Genomic DNA, 19,155 nt, shown 5'->3' with positions numbered 1-19,155 from the left:
TTTGATGTAGATGTATTTTATAAATTTCTGTCATTACAGTGTCTTTACATATGGGTGATATCCTCTTCCAAATGTTGAAATGTTTAAGCTGATATAGCATAACCAATCAGATCTTCTATACAGAAACACTAAGGAACACTTTTAATTCTTTTAGTTATTTTTCACTTTAGTGTAGGCAGTCTAATTCAGCACTTATTATCCAGATTGTCTCCCCTTTCCCCTACTTCACCAGCTTCAAGTTCTTTGTTATCTGAAAGAAAGAAATTTCACCAGGTTAGGCATATCCGAGAAAATAATTGGCCTTGCATCCAATTAACAGCTATGGTTATTTAATATGTGCCTAGAATCAATGACTGGAGACATCGTAAATTTCTAGTGTAAACCGTTCCTAAGCAATTTTATCAAAAAAAGATCTCACACACTTGTGACCAAGACATGACGTAGAGGTGTTGCCTACAAGCAATTTTAATTAATATGTTAATTTCCATAATATCATAAAATATGTCTCCAAATGACTTTGTCAAAAACCACAGTAGCTGTAAATTTTATAATCATTTGCTCACAATGTATGAATAATATCATTTTATTGAAAACATGACTATTCACAAAACACATTTTTCCATAGTAAAATGCCTTTGAAAATCATCATTACACAAAAATGGTTGATGTTGAGGGTGATGTATGGTATTACATACCTCCTCAAACTTGTGGATCTGTCTGATAAAGAAATCTCCATAGCGACGGGCTACCTTGGTGTCGGCGATGTGGATCATGTCCTAGAAACGTAAAACAGATTTTACAAAATTGCTTTCCTGAGTAGAAGAGACGGAATAAAAAGTGTTTTCTAGCTTAAAAGGACAAACCCAATTCTTGTTTAGGGGTACTGCCCGTAGACTTTTATATCAAAATTTATTCCAAAGTCATAAAATGGAAATCCAATACTGCACTCGGTGATTTAGATCAAAAGCCTTGGGTCACAGATATGAAATGGACTAGCACAAATATATTAAGTTACATGCATTTGAAAATACTGATTTTTTTAAAGTTACATATAAGCCACCAGCAAACCATACTTAACCAAGGTATATTTAAGGAATTCCTTTCCAGGAAAACTCCCCATATTTATCAATTTTCAAATGATAACCAATACAATATTCATGTTTGTACCTTGTCAATATAGAAGTCCACTTCAGAAGCTGATTGGAACTCCCCATCTAGACCACTTGTTCCTCTTGTCCACACCAAGTTTTTCATCTTGTGCTATAAATATGGTTAAAATCAATTTAGAAAGAACAAATTCCACAACAAAAGTACATTCAAGGCCAGAAATCCCGAAAAACATCAATATTACTTTTTATGGATGCTGTGAAAACATGGCCATTATTACAAATGATTTTAAATCATCAATGACGTCACTTTTTGTCTACAATTACTGCCATTACTGATATAACATTTTAATCCTTCTATTGCAAAAGTGAACTAGCCATACCAAACTACGGGTATTTTTTTGTATTTTCTTCTTATAATCTTCATTTTACTGAAATACATATAAAATTTTAATTTCCTTTGTCTAACAAACCCTACCTTGAAGCACATCAAGTGAGTACGCAGCTCATCTTCAGACTGCAAAGAGGAAAAAAAGGTTTTAGTAAAATATCAAACTTAAATGCTTGAACATAAACAGTAAATGTAACTTATATATAATTAAGAAAAATACATATAACTTTTTCCTCTGTGACTAAAACTCCCACATTTGTAACAATATAAAGCTCATGGGGTAAATCTGTGACATAGTTTGGCTTGATTGGTCTAATGTCCTTGTAACAGCGAGGGCCATTTGAGTACGTTTATTGGTTTATTGTTGAAGAAAAAGCCAGAGTACCCAGAGAAAACTACCGATCAGAAGTTATGATCAGGGCCCGGTACCATTAAGATGGAGGGATTATGGTAATATGTCGGAACATCTTAACCACTTGGCCACTGCGAACCTCTAATCTGATAGAATGACCTTTATATGTACTTACAATACACCCAGTATATCATACATCACACTTTTCAGTTATCATACATAACAGAATGTTCAGCACCTGTCAATCAAACTGCCCTGATAATGCACATCAGTTTACATTTTGCATTGTTAGTCTGTGACATTGAATAAGTAGGTGTATGAGTGATAGAAGGGACCTGGCTTCATTACGACTGGTGATATTGGACAAATTTATATTCTTACCATGTCCATAAAAACAGCTAGTTTTGCCAAAGGTAGAGTGGTGTACAGCTTGAGGTAACTGAAAGAAGAGCAAGAAAAAGACACTCAATATCTATATGGTTATGAATAAACACAAAATTGAAGACTCAAAGTACAAATAACTTACAACTAATATTTAACACTCATTGTGATTTACAGTAAAAGACAAAGAATGCAATAATTACTGCATCATTCGAAGCCAAATAAATATTACATAGGCAGTCTAGTGAAGATCTACATTTGCACATGAAATTTTTGTATATTTATGTATATGATAATCTTTTATCAAATAATATTACAAAACTTATTGGAAATAACATATTTTATAATAAGTGGAATATATTAATGCTTCCTTTATAAGAAAGTCAACAATACATAGTGCACAGAAAAGTGTACTTTACTATACAAAGAATTATGATGAATATAAAGGTACATTGAACCCTCCGTAATCAGTGCACTTGCAGCTCCAGCTCAAATCATTTGGAGAACAAATTTTTTTGGTTTGTTGGATTCCGTTTTCAATAATAAAATCTGTCCTTGATATTTCAATCTGGATTGTAAGTTTTCCAGTTTATCAGTGTCCGTATTATTGTTGGTCCAATGAAAGTCAAATCAACTTGTATAGTGTTTGTCAGCATTAGTATACATAGTGGAGCTGGGGAAAGCTTACCTTCTTATGGTGGGCAGTACTATCTGTTGTCTCACTTCTTCCAAGAAAACCTTCAGTTGAAGCTGGAACGGCTCCTACAATAATTATAATTCAGTTTTCATTAACATCTGTGGAATACCTTTTGAGAAAATCAGTCAACACAGAAATGAGCTTAGATAAAAAGAACTGAGGTAAAGCAATAAGTATTGAAATGACCATGAAGATTTATCAGTTAATTCTACATACAGCAAACCATTAACTTTTTTATAGTGGATTCGCCTTCTAGACGATTGACCCTAGACGGTACATCAATGACAAATAAGGAATGATGTACTTCCTTTACATTTTCTGTATTAAAAATTATTTCAAGTTTGTAGTCTACAGCTCAAATAATTTTAAATATATATTATATATCAATAATTTTGTATTTTCTTTAATAACCTGGACAGACATATCTGCAAATTTATTGGTGTGAGAATTTTCTATCTCACCCTAGATTGAAGACAAGCTACAAGAGATCATTGCACGTGAGCCACATAGTGGTGTACATGATAAGAGAAAAAGAATCATTCAACCTCTTATCCCCCCAGGTGAGCTAAAATTCTTACCCCTCAGGTTGAGATTCTCCTGTCTCACCCCAAAGGGGATGAAAGATTCTATTTCTCTCTTACCCCAGACAGGGATATTCACAGTTTTACCAGTGTGAGATTTTTCTATCTCACCCTAGGGTAAAGACAAGCTACAAGAGATCTTCGCACGTGCTCAACAATGGTATGACATCACGACAACAGTATCATGATGTCGCGGTAATAGTATTATAACGTCACGACAACAATGAAATGTCGTCACGAAGACGGCGACTCATTGAGGTCACGTCATCCTCGCTTGCTTAGGTGACACGTTTATTAGAGACACAAAGTGGTGCACGGGGTAAGAGAAAAAGAATCATTTACCCTCTTTGGGGAGAGACAGGAGATCTAAACCCTCAGGATAAGATTCTTAAGCTGTTAAACACTCCACAAAGCCTAGTGTTCGACAACTTAAGAATCTTACCCCTCGGGTTGAGATTCTCCTGTCTCACCCCAAAGGGGATGAAAGATTCTATTAGTCTATACTGTCAAAACGTTCTCCGGTAAACAATTTACTGTGTACCTTGTGGTTGATTACAGCCATTGCATCATAGTTTGGTGGCACGGGTGACAGGAACTTAGGACAGGCAAAGGAAAAGTTCTGTTGGAACTCATCCTGGTCACTGCAATATAAATTATACCTTGTTTTTCTGATTCAACATCGTAATCTTCTATCCATTCTATTTAGTATGTGGTCTAGAAAGCAGCAATTACAATAAGATTACCATCAAATAAAGGAATGGAATTTGGATCTTGATTTGGTCATTGGTATGACAAACATTATTATCACTTGATTTCAGCAGGGAAAGTAAGAAATTTTCATCAATTACTCAGGATATTTCATCATGGAAATTAAGAAATTTTCATCAATTACTCAGGATATTTCATCAATGCATTGTTAATCATTTCCACATAATATGTACCGGTAGGTGTATACTGTTAAATCTTGTAAAATTGAAATATGAATTGTTTACCCTTTCTGCATGCGTAACATTTTGTCAGCAAATTTCTCCCGGAGCTGTGAGTGGACACTTTCATCAATCCTCATTGGGTGGAGTACCAGGCAGATGGCCAACAAGGTGTACATCTTGTCGTTCATTTTGGAGATCTGTTTATAGTCAAACAATTAAGATAAAGGACTTAAAATACATAATATATATGTGTTACATGAATGTAAAACGCACAAACATTGACACTACTGGTATGTTTGAATGTATGGGGGGAAGGAGATTTTATATAACATTTTGATGAATACAGTAACTCTTGTACAAATAGCAATGTCATGGGGAAGTCCAATATGAGTTTACAAAATGTCCAATTCTATATTGTGAGACTGGCTGACTTTTCATTGAAATTAACTGATCATCAATTTATAAATCACAAACTAACTCATATTTACTTGTACTCTTGTTTTATTCTCATCAAACTTATGTAAACTAGCATATTTTCACATGCCAATAAATTTTTTATTTCTTGATTAACTTCATCAGATTGAAAATATGTTGTTTATCAGATCCATTGTTATGCATGACTACCGTACCTGATCGTACAGCTGGGTGCGGGTCTGGAACATCTGTTTTGTTCTCTGGATGTACAGCAGGATGTTAGACAAAGTTCTTATGGCGTCCTGGTAACGCCTCATCATCAGGTAGGCAAATCCCACGTAATAGAAAGTGGTGATCTGACAGGCCGGTACTCGGGAGTACATGTTCTGAAAAGTGAGAATTACATTATAGAGAGTGGGAACTTAACATGCAGGCACTTGAGATTACAAGTTCTGAAAAGTGATAAGAAATGAATAGTTTATTGTTATTTTTCATTATAGAAATGATTTTTTTTTAATTTCTTATTTAGAATAGTAGACGAAAGGGCAGAATTTACCAATGGGAGCTATCATCCACCTACCTTCTTGTTGAAGTCAATACACTCGAGACACTTGAGGGCCTGGTAGTAGTCACCGAGTAGTGAGTGTAGCCTCAGTAGTCCAATAAGACTGAAGTATCCCAACATTTTATACAGTGAGTGTTGTCCAAACTCGCCAGCCACGCTGTCTGGGTCACCTACAGAGTAACAACGTAAATAGAATTAGATTCAGGATATTCTTAGTATCATGTTCTTTCTTAGCTAAAGAGTGGTTCTTTTTCATTGTTTTATCTAAATTTAAGAGAAATTGAACTCAAAAAGGGTTTTTTTTTTTTAGAAGATCACAACACCAGTTTATCCAGTCAGGGAGATGAAAGTGCTGATTGATATAAAGTATACAAACAACAACCGTTAGATTTTGTATTCAGACAGTTATAATACAGATGAATGAGAGAAAGGTATAATTTATACAGGTTAGATAAACTGAAATACTGTAAACGAGCTTTCTTTTGAGGCTACTAAGTTTTGTGATTTTCATTTTGAAAATATCTTCGAGGAGATTTTTTCCACATATTTAAAACTGAATGAAGATATCTCTGAATTTAATTGTGCAAGAATTCTCTAAGAAATCAATTAGCAGAGATAAACTTTTGCGAATTAAACATGATCGAGAAATTCGCAAAAACAAATCGCAAGCGAAAGTAATAGAGTTACAACGAACGATAAAGAATATTACCTCCACTTGTATAGACCTCCAGTTGTCTGTTGATACTGGACTTCTCCACTAACGAGTGTAGAACGTTCAGCACACTGTGTACATTCCATATCTAAACAAACACACATTTCATTACACATAATCATAAATTATCAATCCAAATATTCATTCATTTGTTCTAGAAGTTGGATATTAAAATTCAACATAAATGTCAATAACATACTTGTTTTAAAATAATTTTTAAGAATTGTCTTGGCTAATCACATAATTAAAATGGCATCAATGGTAAACCAATTATCCCATTCCCATTATTCTGGGCACTAAATCAATAAACACGTACCTTCGGGTTTGCACGAAGATAGGCAATTTCTTCTTCTGATTTTTTGGAGACTTTGCAGCGATAGATGCTGAAACACTGGAACTAAAAGCAAGAAAAAAGATTTTTGTTCAAACAATAAATTCCAATCTCCTTTCGGCCATAACATTTAGGGGATTAATGCAGTGAAATTCAATGCAATATTTTCGCTCAGAGAAAGCTTTTAATCCTGTGTTTTGGACCAAAGAAAGTTCATCAGTCAGCAGAACTTAAATATATCAGATGTATAAATGTCATCATTTCAAAACTTTTTCCTACTGCATAGTGGGATAACATCCAATTTAACTTTCAAGAAACTCTTAGAATGGTTTTTATTTCATTTTCATTTTACTCTTCACATTGAATTTTTTTTCCCATCTAATACCACCATTAGGAACAGCTACTTTATAGTTAATACCACTGCATAATATTATGTTAAAAAGTAATAATGTGATTAATAAATGCTAATCAATTTACCAAAAATTAAAGGGACATGGGCACCTATTGGGTTGAATACAGTACCAAAAATTGAGCAATACAATTTAGGTATGTTAGAGAAAACAAACCTGGTAGATGAATTCATCAATGATATCCCACAACCACTGGTTAGGGAGCTCTAACGGGACAGGACCCTCCGCATCTAGGGTGAAATCAAATTCATTTACATTCACATGCCACTTCTACTATATAAAAATGTGACCATGATAAATTTATATGTCAACTAATCATAGTCAAAATTTCTGTTCAATTTTGCGGAGTATATTGTCGATGATAAACAGTTTTCCTTTAACAATTCGTCGATGATAAACAGTTTTCCTTTAACAATTCAGTGACCTCCAAAGTTATAAATTTAATTGTAAAAATAATACTTCTGTGCCATATTAACTAACACAACACTGAAGTATAAAGAGCTACGGAGATCAGATCCTCAACATCTGTTTTAAAATCATTACAATTAATGTGTATAAGATTGAATAACATAAAAATAGTTATATAATAACAAGCAAATTCGTGGAATTTCCATCCCCCGCGTTCAGAACATATTGTAGGTTAACATTATTGTGGTTAGATTTAAACTTGGTTGAAACATGCCATGGCAATCGAACTTGACCAAGCCCTTAAGGCATTTGACCTTGTTATCACGTTTGAAGAAAATGGGTTACAGTAAACCTTCGGTTAGTTCGAAGAAAATTAAATAAATACTGATGGACCAGTTCGAATCATCCAAAATTAAGCGTCAGGAAAAAATCACGAGTTAGAACTTTCCGAGTTGAAATCGGTAAAAATCAGTTTTGAGTACCGACATACCTGGCATAAGCAATGTAAGGCAGAAAATCAATAGGAAATGTATATAAATTGCTTATTTACCCCAAAGATAATGTTCAATCAATTTCTCGTAAAAATGAGCATTTATTTGTGAAATTATAATTTATTTGAGTAGCAGAAGCCACATGCATGTGTGCACGTGGACCAGGCCCCAAAACAGCACAGTTAATATTTATTACAGTTATTGTACGGAAGTGGCAGAACTTACTTATTTAAGTAAAGGGCCATAACTCTGAAAAATAATGTCTGTTGAGAGTCGTGATCAAACTTGACCAAGTCCTTAAGGCATTTAACCTTGCTACTATGTTTGAAGAAAATTGGTTTACAATTGTTACACTTATTGCACGGAAATGGCAGAAAATGACGTTTTTAGTAATTCAAAGGGCCATAACTCCGTTAAATAAGGTCCATCAACAGTGGCGATCAAACTTTGCCGAGCCCTTAATGTATTTAACCTTGTCACCAAGTTTGAAGAAAATCGGTTTACATTTGTTACAGTTATTGCATGGAAACGAAGTGTTACAGACAGACAGACGAAAAAAAACCATATTAATATCCCTCATTTCGGAGAAAGCGGAGGATAAAGATAATTAACATAATATGTATCCTCACTGAATTATTTCTTTTGAAAAGTTTTTAACTAATTTTTAGATTTTGACGTTTTTCTTGCTCATTTAAACAACTAGTCTCGACAAAGTACAATATTAAACTCTTTCTATCTAAAAACCTACAAAGCTAAAATATCATGTCCAATGAACTTGAATATTGAGATTCTTTAGTTTGAAATATAAACACTGTCTAAAAGATGTTGACATTGCGAGGTTTAGCTGGATTTCTGGTTATAAGTTAAGCCCTGGTGTACTTACTTAAGATGTAGTTAAATAAATTACAATAGTTGTAGTAGGATTCAAATCTTTGTTCCAGTGTTGGCCCATTCTGCAAAATAGAAAGATGTTATATGGGTTTGGTAACATCACCATATGTTTTTATACTTGCAACACAAATTATGTTGAAAATCGTAACTTTCAGTTATACAAATGTACTTTTCAAATAAATATGCGTAGTATAAACTTAGTGCAAACATATATGAAAATAACTGAAAGACAAAGAAATGTCAATAACTTATATCATAACACTTACTGTAACCCTGGCATAAATATGTCGGTAGTACAGTTCTTTGTACAAGATCAGAAAGATGTGATCTGGAAAACAAATCAAAATCAGTGAATTAATATGTTTGTAATATTTCAGAGTATCTGGTTGAATGTTTGATACAGTTTATATCTAATTGATAGCTTGTTATTTAGGCAATTGTGTTAGCACTGCATGTCAGTGCTGAATTAGAATAATAATTCTGATGTTGGGATTTTATTCTGTTTGTACTGTGTCCAATTACTTACATTGACATGACATTCTTGGTGATAACTACATGCACTTTTACAGTTTACAATATGATAGAAAAGAGGCATTAAAATGCTAAATAAGGAATCATGTTTTTTGACATCAAGCATCAATCTCCAACTTTCATTTCAAATTTTTTTTTTACATTTTGTTTTACACTTTTGTTTACTTATGCTGCCTGGTCGTTTGTTTGAAAAGGTGACAATGTACAGATAGTACTAGTCAATGAAAAGTCACATATTAAACATTCACTGGATGTATAACAAATATCATTACATATTACAGCGCCGTGACAATAAGTGTTCCTGTTTACATTCATTCACTCGATAGACACGTTGGCTGGTAGCTGATCTAGTAGGCTGGTAACTGATGCAGTAGATTAGATTTTAGGTGGCATGTAACGAAGGCACTGATTGGCTGAAGCATCGGCAGCCCGACTGATTGCTCCCTGACTGACAAGATCGCCGACAACATTGAGAAGTAGGCGGAGCCAGAGGATCTTTGATGTTCAAACCCGATTCTGTTGTGCAATGTGTTTGATCAGTATCACGTTGTGTATTATTTAATTGTTTACAATGTATACATTCAATCACAGTATTCAAAATTCATTATTATTTTGTTTCACTTATTAAGCGAAAGTTTTGAGGATGTTTTGTTCATAAGTTATTGGTCATTCGGTAGTGTATACATGTATCCACAAGTAAATACGCACAGGCCTCTCATCCAGCTTAACGAAACCGAATGGCTAGTTAGCTTAACCGATCTATATATGATCAACAATGCGTCTGTATCTACTTAAAAACAAAACAAATATCCTTCAAATTGCATCAACATTCACTTGACTAGTATTTCTTTATTTTAGATATTTTAAAAAAACCTTCATATTTCTAGTAAAAATTGCATATGAAACTCCTTATAGATCTAGCGATGCTCATTACGGAGGGAACCGCCATAACATGTCCCGGCTGCAGGCTGTGTGCAAAAAGTCAAAACACACGTGGGATTTGTAACACGAGTCCTAAACTTTCCTAATATTTAGGATTTTCAATAATTAAATAAGTGGTTTGTAATATCATTACAGCAAAACTGACAAGCTACAAGGTTAGTGGCATTTTTAACCGTACTGTTAAATATAATTAGCCATCAGCTTGGATCTGGTGCCGCACAGGCAGTGAGTTTACTCACAATATGATTATTGCAAGCCAACCGTATCTGCTATCTGATTGCTATTTAAAGTTTGTTAATGATCTCAAACACACTTATACTTTATTGTGGCAATTTTAAGTAACTAGATTATAATATTTTCAAATAGTTCTTGATAACTATTCATGTGTAATATCTCCAGACATTGACATGTGTACGGAGTACGGCGGACTGCCAATGTTTTTGACATGTTCTGCAAGATATATTTCACTGTTTCAGTTACGGTGGCCAATAAAAGAAAACAAACACAGTGCAATTATATTATGTTATTTCTTCTTAATACAACACTTCTGTGTGCAAGTTGTCAAGCATTTATTGTGAATGTTTTGCAATGAAATTACCACCTTTATAACATTGAATTTGTGGTTCCCCGTACATCGTTTCCCCCAAAATTTGAATGCTCAAAATATACCGATAGTAGATTTTTTTCCAGCATTTTCAGCCCTAAGAAAAAATACATGTGCAAAGTACACTGGTGTGTAAGTAACATAAGTTTTTACGGTATTTGTAACAATTACGATTGTGTTTGGTACAGCTAATGTAGCCAGAGCGCCCGAGATTTACCTGTGGATTGGCGACAGTACTCGAGTCTATAAATAACTAGCTTCACTCATTCAATACATCGATACAAGTAGAGCGGTAGGGGTTTACATGCGTCGTTCTCAGTTGGGGTAGCACGGCTGTAAATACTGGTGACAAAGCTAAAAAATATACGCCTACAGCTGGAATAGCATCCCCTACTATCATCCAGGTATGTGCCAAAGCCTTGTTTTATTGGAATATATTTTGACAAGACACGATGGTCGGTCGTACATTTTGTACATTGTACCCGATTTGGTTTCCCACACCTTGCGGTAAAGTTATAATTAGTCAGAAGCAGATGATATCTTTTCCGTACAACTTCCGAGCGTCTTTAACAGTAGCTCTTTCCATACGTACTTCACTGAGTAGCGCTGATTCAGAGTCTATACATGAGGTAATTAAAATGTTTTTGTGTAATCTTTTTACATTATGAAGCTTACAATGCTGATCATCTTCAGTACACGTTTCTGATCTTTTGGTAATCGCCGACAGACGTTTCCGACTGTTTAGCTCCGCCCCTACATTGATGCGACAGCCAATGAGAGCCGTGCTTACACAGCTTATTGAATGTCGTTGGCAAACTGACTAGCTACCATGCAAACTGACTAGCTACTAATCAACGGAACCACCTACTAGACTGACCGTCAAACGTACACTTATTGTAACGGCGCTGTAAATCCTATCTGAATTGTCAAAATTATCTTACCATTCCCAACAATGGGGGCCACAACTTCTGCATCAGGCCATGGGGAGTTCTTGAAGAACTTGTCTGTTAGTTTGTTAAACCTGAAACAAAGTCAAAAGAATAACAAAAACGCATTGACATCTCAGAGTTGGCATCTTGGCAAGGCTTTGGAAAATATTAAAGTACAATAGTATTTGAGTAAGTTTGTGTGTTAAAGACTGAGTTTGGCAAGGACCACTAGATTGTCCATATTTCATGAAGTTGAACTTCTCTGTTAGATGTTTTAAAATTTTCCAGACACAAGTTCAGTACTTCATCTATTCTTTTCAAAATTAAGATCATTTTTGTTTCACTTTTACTCAATTTGAAAATATGTCAAGGTAAATTTGAACATGATCCTTAAGCTTGAAAACCTTAAAGAACCCCTTACCCATTCTCATATGCATTTTGTATTTCAAAAATGTTCTGTTCATGGACGCTTTTATGAAAATATTCAAAAAAGCTCTTGATGACATCCGGGATGATGTATGTCTGAGCCTGGTACTGTCTCTCATACTCTAAGTCCTGTCTGGGGTCGCCTGTTCAAATTAAGACAGCATTCCATCATAACATTATTAACATTTAATATGTTTTACGACTGCACACAAAAAAGACAACTATTCTGTCAATGGAGTTTGGCAATTAAAATTAAAAAGATGCATCAGCATCAAATTCTATGAATATAAAGTACAGAACTATACCGAAGTATGGAAACAACATCATTTTCCCTCATTGGATTAAGTTATTCACTTTTTTTAAATTTTGATTTTGTTTTTGCTGGATCCAATGGAGAAAAACGATGTTGTTGTCATGCTTATGGCACGGTAATGATTAATTCATATTGATTTCTAACTAGTAAGCTTATCTATTTCTTGTTTTGTTGTAAATATTCAAATGAACTATTGGTAGCTCTTAATTAACTCTAGATCTGCATCACCATACCAGGTAATTATGAAGATCAGTGGAATCTTTTTACAACATACATGTTTAAATTTATGATCTATATAGCTAGCTTATAATGACGTGATTATTATTGTGACATCACAATTATCATGCCAGCGATCACGGATGATGGCTGTTCAAATGGCTGTTCAATCCATGACAATAACAAATTCAACATGAAGCGCTAACGCCGCTTTATGGATTTTGCCTCTGTCAAGTTAGCATTCATATTGGATATTAATGCCAACTGAAAGACGTTCAATGATTAAATGGTAATACCTACCTGTGTGTTCATATTCACCAGCAGGGTAGGCTGGATAATACTGTTTAAAAGAAAAAAAAAATCATAATATTATGTAAACTTAGGAAACACTTTCTGATTTAATATGATTGAAGCTAGCTAGGGGAAAATGCTTGTCTTTAAGCTTGATGCCACAGAGAATAGCCACTTATTTTGGTCTTCACAAAAAATGAATAATTTATATACTCATAGCCATCCATTTCATCATGCATGCACGTTCTATTGTGTTAACACAGTAGTTTCTGTTCCGCAACCTTAAAATATCCCTCGTCGTCGTCGCCATTTTCTCGTAGTATGCAAATCACCTTCTCAACGGATTGCTGTATTTGGATAGATATAATATTCATTTGTTGAATAGACTGTATAAGCTAAGCCTGACCCTAAGTGGTGCTTCTTGGTGGTCAGACTGAATCGGAGATGACCTGGACTGATACCAAAGGGTGTCGGCTTATTCCACGTTTTGATATAGCAGTGCGCTAAAATACAAGTAAAAGTAAAGGCAGATCAAGCGTTTTGGGGACTTTGCAATTCGTTTTTTTCTATTTACTGGCCGGATTGCTATCAACATGAAGTTTTGTCTGGGTCATGAAAGTTTATGTTCGAAGTTGTAAATATTTGTTTAAGATGGATTTTAAGGCTTATTTTATTTAAAGATGCTCCACCGCCGACAGAGCATAAATGATGTTAATCATTTGAACAATAATTGGTGTTTAATCGTGTATATATATGCCTAATTAACACAAAAAATAATTCAAAATAATTTATTTCGCCTTTGGTGCATGCGCAATCAGTACTTCATTCCATATAAGATATAGTGTCACGGATTTTTTTCGGGATGCAATTAATTATTTTTCATATTTTTAGCTTGAAGTAAAATTAGAAGCTCAAACTTTTCAATGGTGGTAATGGTGTAAAATAAGTAACTTTTGTAACTGAATAAAAATACTAAATCGTCTGCTCCTGTTTTTTAATTTTATAGTGAAAAAATACCATTTGTCAGCGGTGGAGCATTTTTATGGCTTATTTTGTCAAAATACTTGTTAATCTATGAAAAAGAGGTAGGTTTTTGACATTGGTGACTTTTTAAATATGATTTAAACGTATTATATTGTCACAATCGAAACTTTGAGAATGTTTTCAACAGCATCGGGTAAATGGCCTATCGAAAGTTAGAGGTTAGACACGAAGTAATGTTCCAAAAGTGTCTTGTCGTGCTATACCTCTAATAATCCCTATTGAGATAATTCCGAAGAGAGGCATCTATCAAACGTCCGAATATAAAAGAGTCTAAGCTTAGAGGAGGAATCTCAATAGGGATTATACCTCTAACATTGTTGGGGTACAAATTACTATGCTCCCATAGACCATTATTGTTATAATTTCCGGCTATCTTCAAAGATTCAATCATCTTTAACAAACTAAATATCAGTAATTTAATTCACAAATAGCCATATCGGTTCATTGTAACTATTATCTTGCAATATTTTAAATGATTTGTGATGTCCGGAAAGCCGGTTCTAAAAATAGCAATGGCCGATTTCAATGGAGTCCATACGGTGATACTTTGATGGTAAATACTGAAATAATTGCCATCGTATCTATACCAAACAATCACTGAACATGCTAATGATAACTGAATATATATCTTTTATCATTTATAAACGATTTCACTTACATCTGGATTGAATTCTTCGCTCCACATGGCGATTACTCTGTGCCAAGAGCCCGAAGAAAAATTTACCTCCGAGTAAAGAAGAGTTCCGTGTCTTCAGACCACCAAGAGTTGCCTCGCTTTAGTCAATATTGTTGAAATGGTTACACGTCTGCAAAGTTTTTGTCGTCTGAATTTTGAAAAGTTAGAGCTATTATCCGAAAAAAAATCCATTACACTATGCCCTACTTCAGTATCTGATTGCTCAGACAACAAAAGAAAAACTAATCATATTGTATGCATTTTTGTGTTATTTTATTTTAGTAATTAGACATACATATATACACATGATTAAACATCACTTATTGTCCAAATTATGAATATCAAATAATATTTAATAAATTAAAAATCCATGCTCAAATGTAAAGTTTTTGAAATTCAACACATGTACATAGTTAGACAATTATTTTATAATCATGTATCTTAGATCTTATTCTGCATAGAGGACTTTAGATAAGCCTTTTATAAGTCCTGAACCAGATGTGTAGAATAATGGTGGATTACATAATGAAGGTCAACAAAATTGTTCGAATGAATGGCCTTCACCTTTATTTAAGGTCACATGGATAAAATGGCTGAAATAAGATTAAATTCTTATTAACAAGCCAACAAAGATTTGTAACCTATCACAAACATATATATATTTGTTGTATAGCCTATAAAACATATATATATTTGTTGTATAGCCTATAAGCCCTGGTAGGCTAGCTATATAGCAGCAGGTTTGGACAAGTAGGGATTATATATGTGAGTTTTGCATGGTTTCATTTATGGTCATAGATAAGTAAATATGGCTTAAATCATCTGAACAACTTTTTTGTCAATATGCTTAGAAATGAAGTTATCACAGTACCGGTTATATACAAGCATAAAGATGGAGGACTTCCAAGTTTGACATTGACATTGACTTTCATTAATTAAATATTATGAGTTCAAATATGCTATCTTATATTCAAGGTCAAAGAAATGTTGTATGCTGGGATAAAGACTGGCCCTATCAATTCATTCATAGAAAAAGAAATGACCTTGACCTTCATTTGAGTTCATATAAGGGTCAATTATACTTTGGAATCTTTGAAACAATTTGAACATTTTGACAATATCTATTGGGTCAAAAGACAAGCATTAGTCTGTTCAAATGGATGACCTTGACTTTCATTTAAGATCATTAAGGTAAAAAATATGAAATCTTTATATTGAAGGCTATAATTATCTCACGCTGAAGCCAATTATATAACTATTAAGCCTTCTAATACTTCTCCTCAAAATAAAATATGATTGAAAAAAAGTTGTAATGAAATCTGTAAACAACCACAAACATACCTGAGGTACAAATAGTAAACCTATACTGTACATGATAGAGAAAATATTGTATCATTTTTTGCTGTATGATCTGGCATTCAAACCTGACCAACAGCATCAGATAACTGTGTTATCTATCCTACTGATTTTCACTGTTATATTTTTGTTGTAATTCATTTTTTGTTAAATTGTATATCAGGTTTATCTGTCGTCTAGTTCCTCCATCCAAGGACGTATATGAGAAGGATAAGTCACACTGGGTTTTGGGGAAGTCCAAGGCAGGCGCTTTTGTGTTTGTGCACTGACCGTGACGTTGGGCGACGACTGACTTTCCTTTGATATCCGCCGGCGCAGCCTTTGATGTAGCTTGCGGGTGCGAGGGTTACCGTCTTACTTTCTGAAGCGGTGCTGTCATTTCATGAGCTGTCGATTTTTTTTAACGAAAATTTAAGACATATCCCCTAAATATTCCGTCTTTAAAGCAAGTTATAAACGTCGTGAAATTTAATAAACTTTACAATAGTGTTTCGTTTGACTCGATAAGACAAGTATTTGTTGAGAAAAACGGTTTTTATTCCCGGTTCATAGGCGTCTCGTGTGGTGTTTAGTAATGTAAAGAGACAGACACGAATCCTTCTCACTTATAAATCCTTGCTCCATCCTAGGGATAATGTACTGCATATGTGTTTCAGCAACTATACTTTCCAGTAACCTGACTTTGAAAAAGTTTTTGTCGTTTGAAATTTCTGTAAAAGGCTAAAAAGAATTGGAGTATGTATACATTTTGTATCTACAGGTATGCGCTTGTAATATCAGCCAATATCAGTTACTAAAGTCTTGGTGGCCAGGTATGCTGGATCAGATCGCAATTGACTATTTCCTATGCAAATCCAGGAAGATACAAAAATAACAAGTCCAATATTGTGTACTGTCATTATTTAATAAGACAATTAAAGTTTTCACTACACAAGGAAGGAAGGATTCGTAGTTATGGTTTAACAACAATGTAGTACATGTGTATGTCGTGGTCTCGGACAATGAGGACATGAAACCAATGAATAACAAAACAGTCCATAACAAACCCAATCATATTGGAACAAAAACATCACAGAACAGGAGTAAATTACAAATAAAGGATACTTCTTTAGCAATAATTACTGATAATAGGCACCAATATACAAACAAATAGATGCAGGTTCTGTGATCAAAAAATAAAAAGATATTTAGATATCATAAAATAGCCAGATAAATAATTCAAACTCATGCTTTACCTATAATGCCCTTACATTCTCTGTATGCGTGACCTTTATTTTCTATTGAAGAAACCTTAATTTTGGAACTTATTTCAATAAGAAAGGGCCCCCGCTAAAGTAATCCATGCATGCAGCAGTGATTTCCAGACTAGCAACTAGTTAAAAACATAACTTTTAGTGCTACCATTTTAACTTGTATACTAATTTTCATTGAAGTAGGATGAATTTTCAATTTTGACACCTTAATTTAAGTTGTATTTCTTGTAATTTTCACCATTACAAACTGTCATAAAACATACAGTATGTGAATATGGATGCTTTTATACATGTATGTTGGGAAAGATCCATAGAATCACCAATATACATGTACTATTGACATAGTGGAACCTTCCGAGTCGTATCACGTGGCTAACATTAGAAAAACATGTACAGATCTGTACAGTTCTGAGACTTCCAAGCTATTTTAAATGTGTTTACGCTAGAAATCAATATTTAAATGTAATTATTTAATAACTTTACGAATATGAATTTTACAAAAGTCAGGAAATATGGAAAGTTTAAAACTGAGAGAGGCAAAGAAAAATATGTAGAATACTTTACTAAATACTTTTTCTATGCCAAAAATACAGCAAGTCACAGATCATACAATTTTAATTAAGACACCATGCCATTGTGAACCTTTTAGATGTCATGGTGATCATCTTCATATGGATGTCTCAGAATAAATTGAATACTACAAAACTACATACAGCACCGCTAAATACCATCAGCTAGCTATTACCGGTACCATGTGCAGTTTCAAAACAATTTTACTATAGCAATTTGTTTTTGAGAAAAAGTGGAAACCAGTTGTTGACTGAGAGACAGACATGAAGCACATCAGGTACATACCTGTAATTACTAAAAGGCTACCTGCATCTTTGACACAAGACCTAATTATCATTAAATAGCTACTCATCAATCATAAATCACCCATCCATTTATATATAAACACCCATCCACATGTATCCATTCAGACTCACCTTTTATAACAGCTGTACTAAAATGCTCACACGACACATAAAAAGATACATTTGGACTAATTATTAGTCATAGCACAGATATGACTTACCTGGGGGTATTAGTCATTTAACAGATATGACAAAAAAAAACCAAAAAAAAACAACTCATCAATAGAGAGTCAATTAATATACTTATGATCACATGGCACACAAAAACATGTGCTGATCGAGTACTTCAACAAATGAAATTTAGTGATACATGTATACATATGTAATGTGCATGTACCACCATTTGTCTTTTTGCTCATGAAAGTAATGAATCAGTGTATAATCAAAATCATGAAGCGTCTAATTATCTTTGTAAAGACCATTCAGGAAAAAACAATATTCCTATGGAAAGAATGTTTCTTGATCAATTAAAAGGCAAGCATTGTGTTGACAGACCAAAATCTTACACTTAGGTTGAGATATCCTTGTCCACTTGACAAACATATGTACATTTATTATTCTATTAATATTATTTCTTTTATATGTGCATTCTTCAACATCCTGCAGACACATCTAAGTTGCACATTATAATTCATGGAAATGTACATAGTGAAACCTGTGTAATCTGACACCATGGGGAAACAACTCTTGGTCATATTAGACAGGATGTTGGAAAAGTCAGTTGTTCTACTGATGTTTATGAGAATATTGTTGTTTGCTATATTGTTGTTCACAGGAATATAGTACTGTCAGATTTTACAGGATGTCAAAAATGTCAGGTGTTGGATAAGTCAGGTTTCACTTCAGCTGGATTTCTCAGGAGGTCTAATCTGATTCAAACCAGATTTTCCTTTCCACCTCAATACTCTTCTCATTTGATATTTGTTACATGTACTAGGAATAGTTATATATGTGTTTATACAGTATTCATTGGTAATAACAGCACTTAATTGTATCAATCA

General features: G+C 33.8%; 1 protein-coding gene across 1 annotated transcript; it reads right to left on the bottom strand.

The window, feature by feature from the left end:
* LOC138323803 (eukaryotic translation initiation factor 3 subunit L-like) lies at positions 1 to 14,721 on the bottom strand. The gene is made up of 19 exons (XM_069268649.1): positions 14,614 to 14,721; positions 12,921 to 12,960; positions 12,087 to 12,234; positions 11,678 to 11,757; positions 8,926 to 8,987; positions 8,652 to 8,721; positions 7,026 to 7,099; positions 6,445 to 6,525; positions 6,126 to 6,216; positions 5,432 to 5,586; positions 5,067 to 5,237; positions 4,501 to 4,634; positions 4,050 to 4,149; positions 2,919 to 2,992; positions 2,231 to 2,288; positions 1,585 to 1,623; positions 1,168 to 1,260; positions 696 to 776; positions 1 to 250 (listed from the first exon to the last, which is right to left on the bottom strand). The coding sequence occupies exons 1-19, from the start codon at positions 14,638 to 14,640 to the stop codon at positions 221 to 223; spliced, it is 1,608 nt and encodes a 535-aa protein (XP_069124750.1). The 5' UTR covers positions 14,641 to 14,721; the 3' UTR covers positions 1 to 220.
* Between the last annotated feature and the right edge of the window lie 4,434 nt (positions 14,722 to 19,155).

This window comes from Argopecten irradians, chromosome 5, assembly GCF_041381155.1.
Source record: "Argopecten irradians isolate NY chromosome 5, Ai_NY, whole genome shotgun sequence".
Classification (NCBI taxonomy): Eukaryota; Metazoa; Mollusca; class Bivalvia; order Pectinida; family Pectinidae; genus Argopecten; species Argopecten irradians.
Note: the sequence above shows the minus strand (reverse complement) of the source record. Positions and strands in the feature narration are given on the sequence as shown.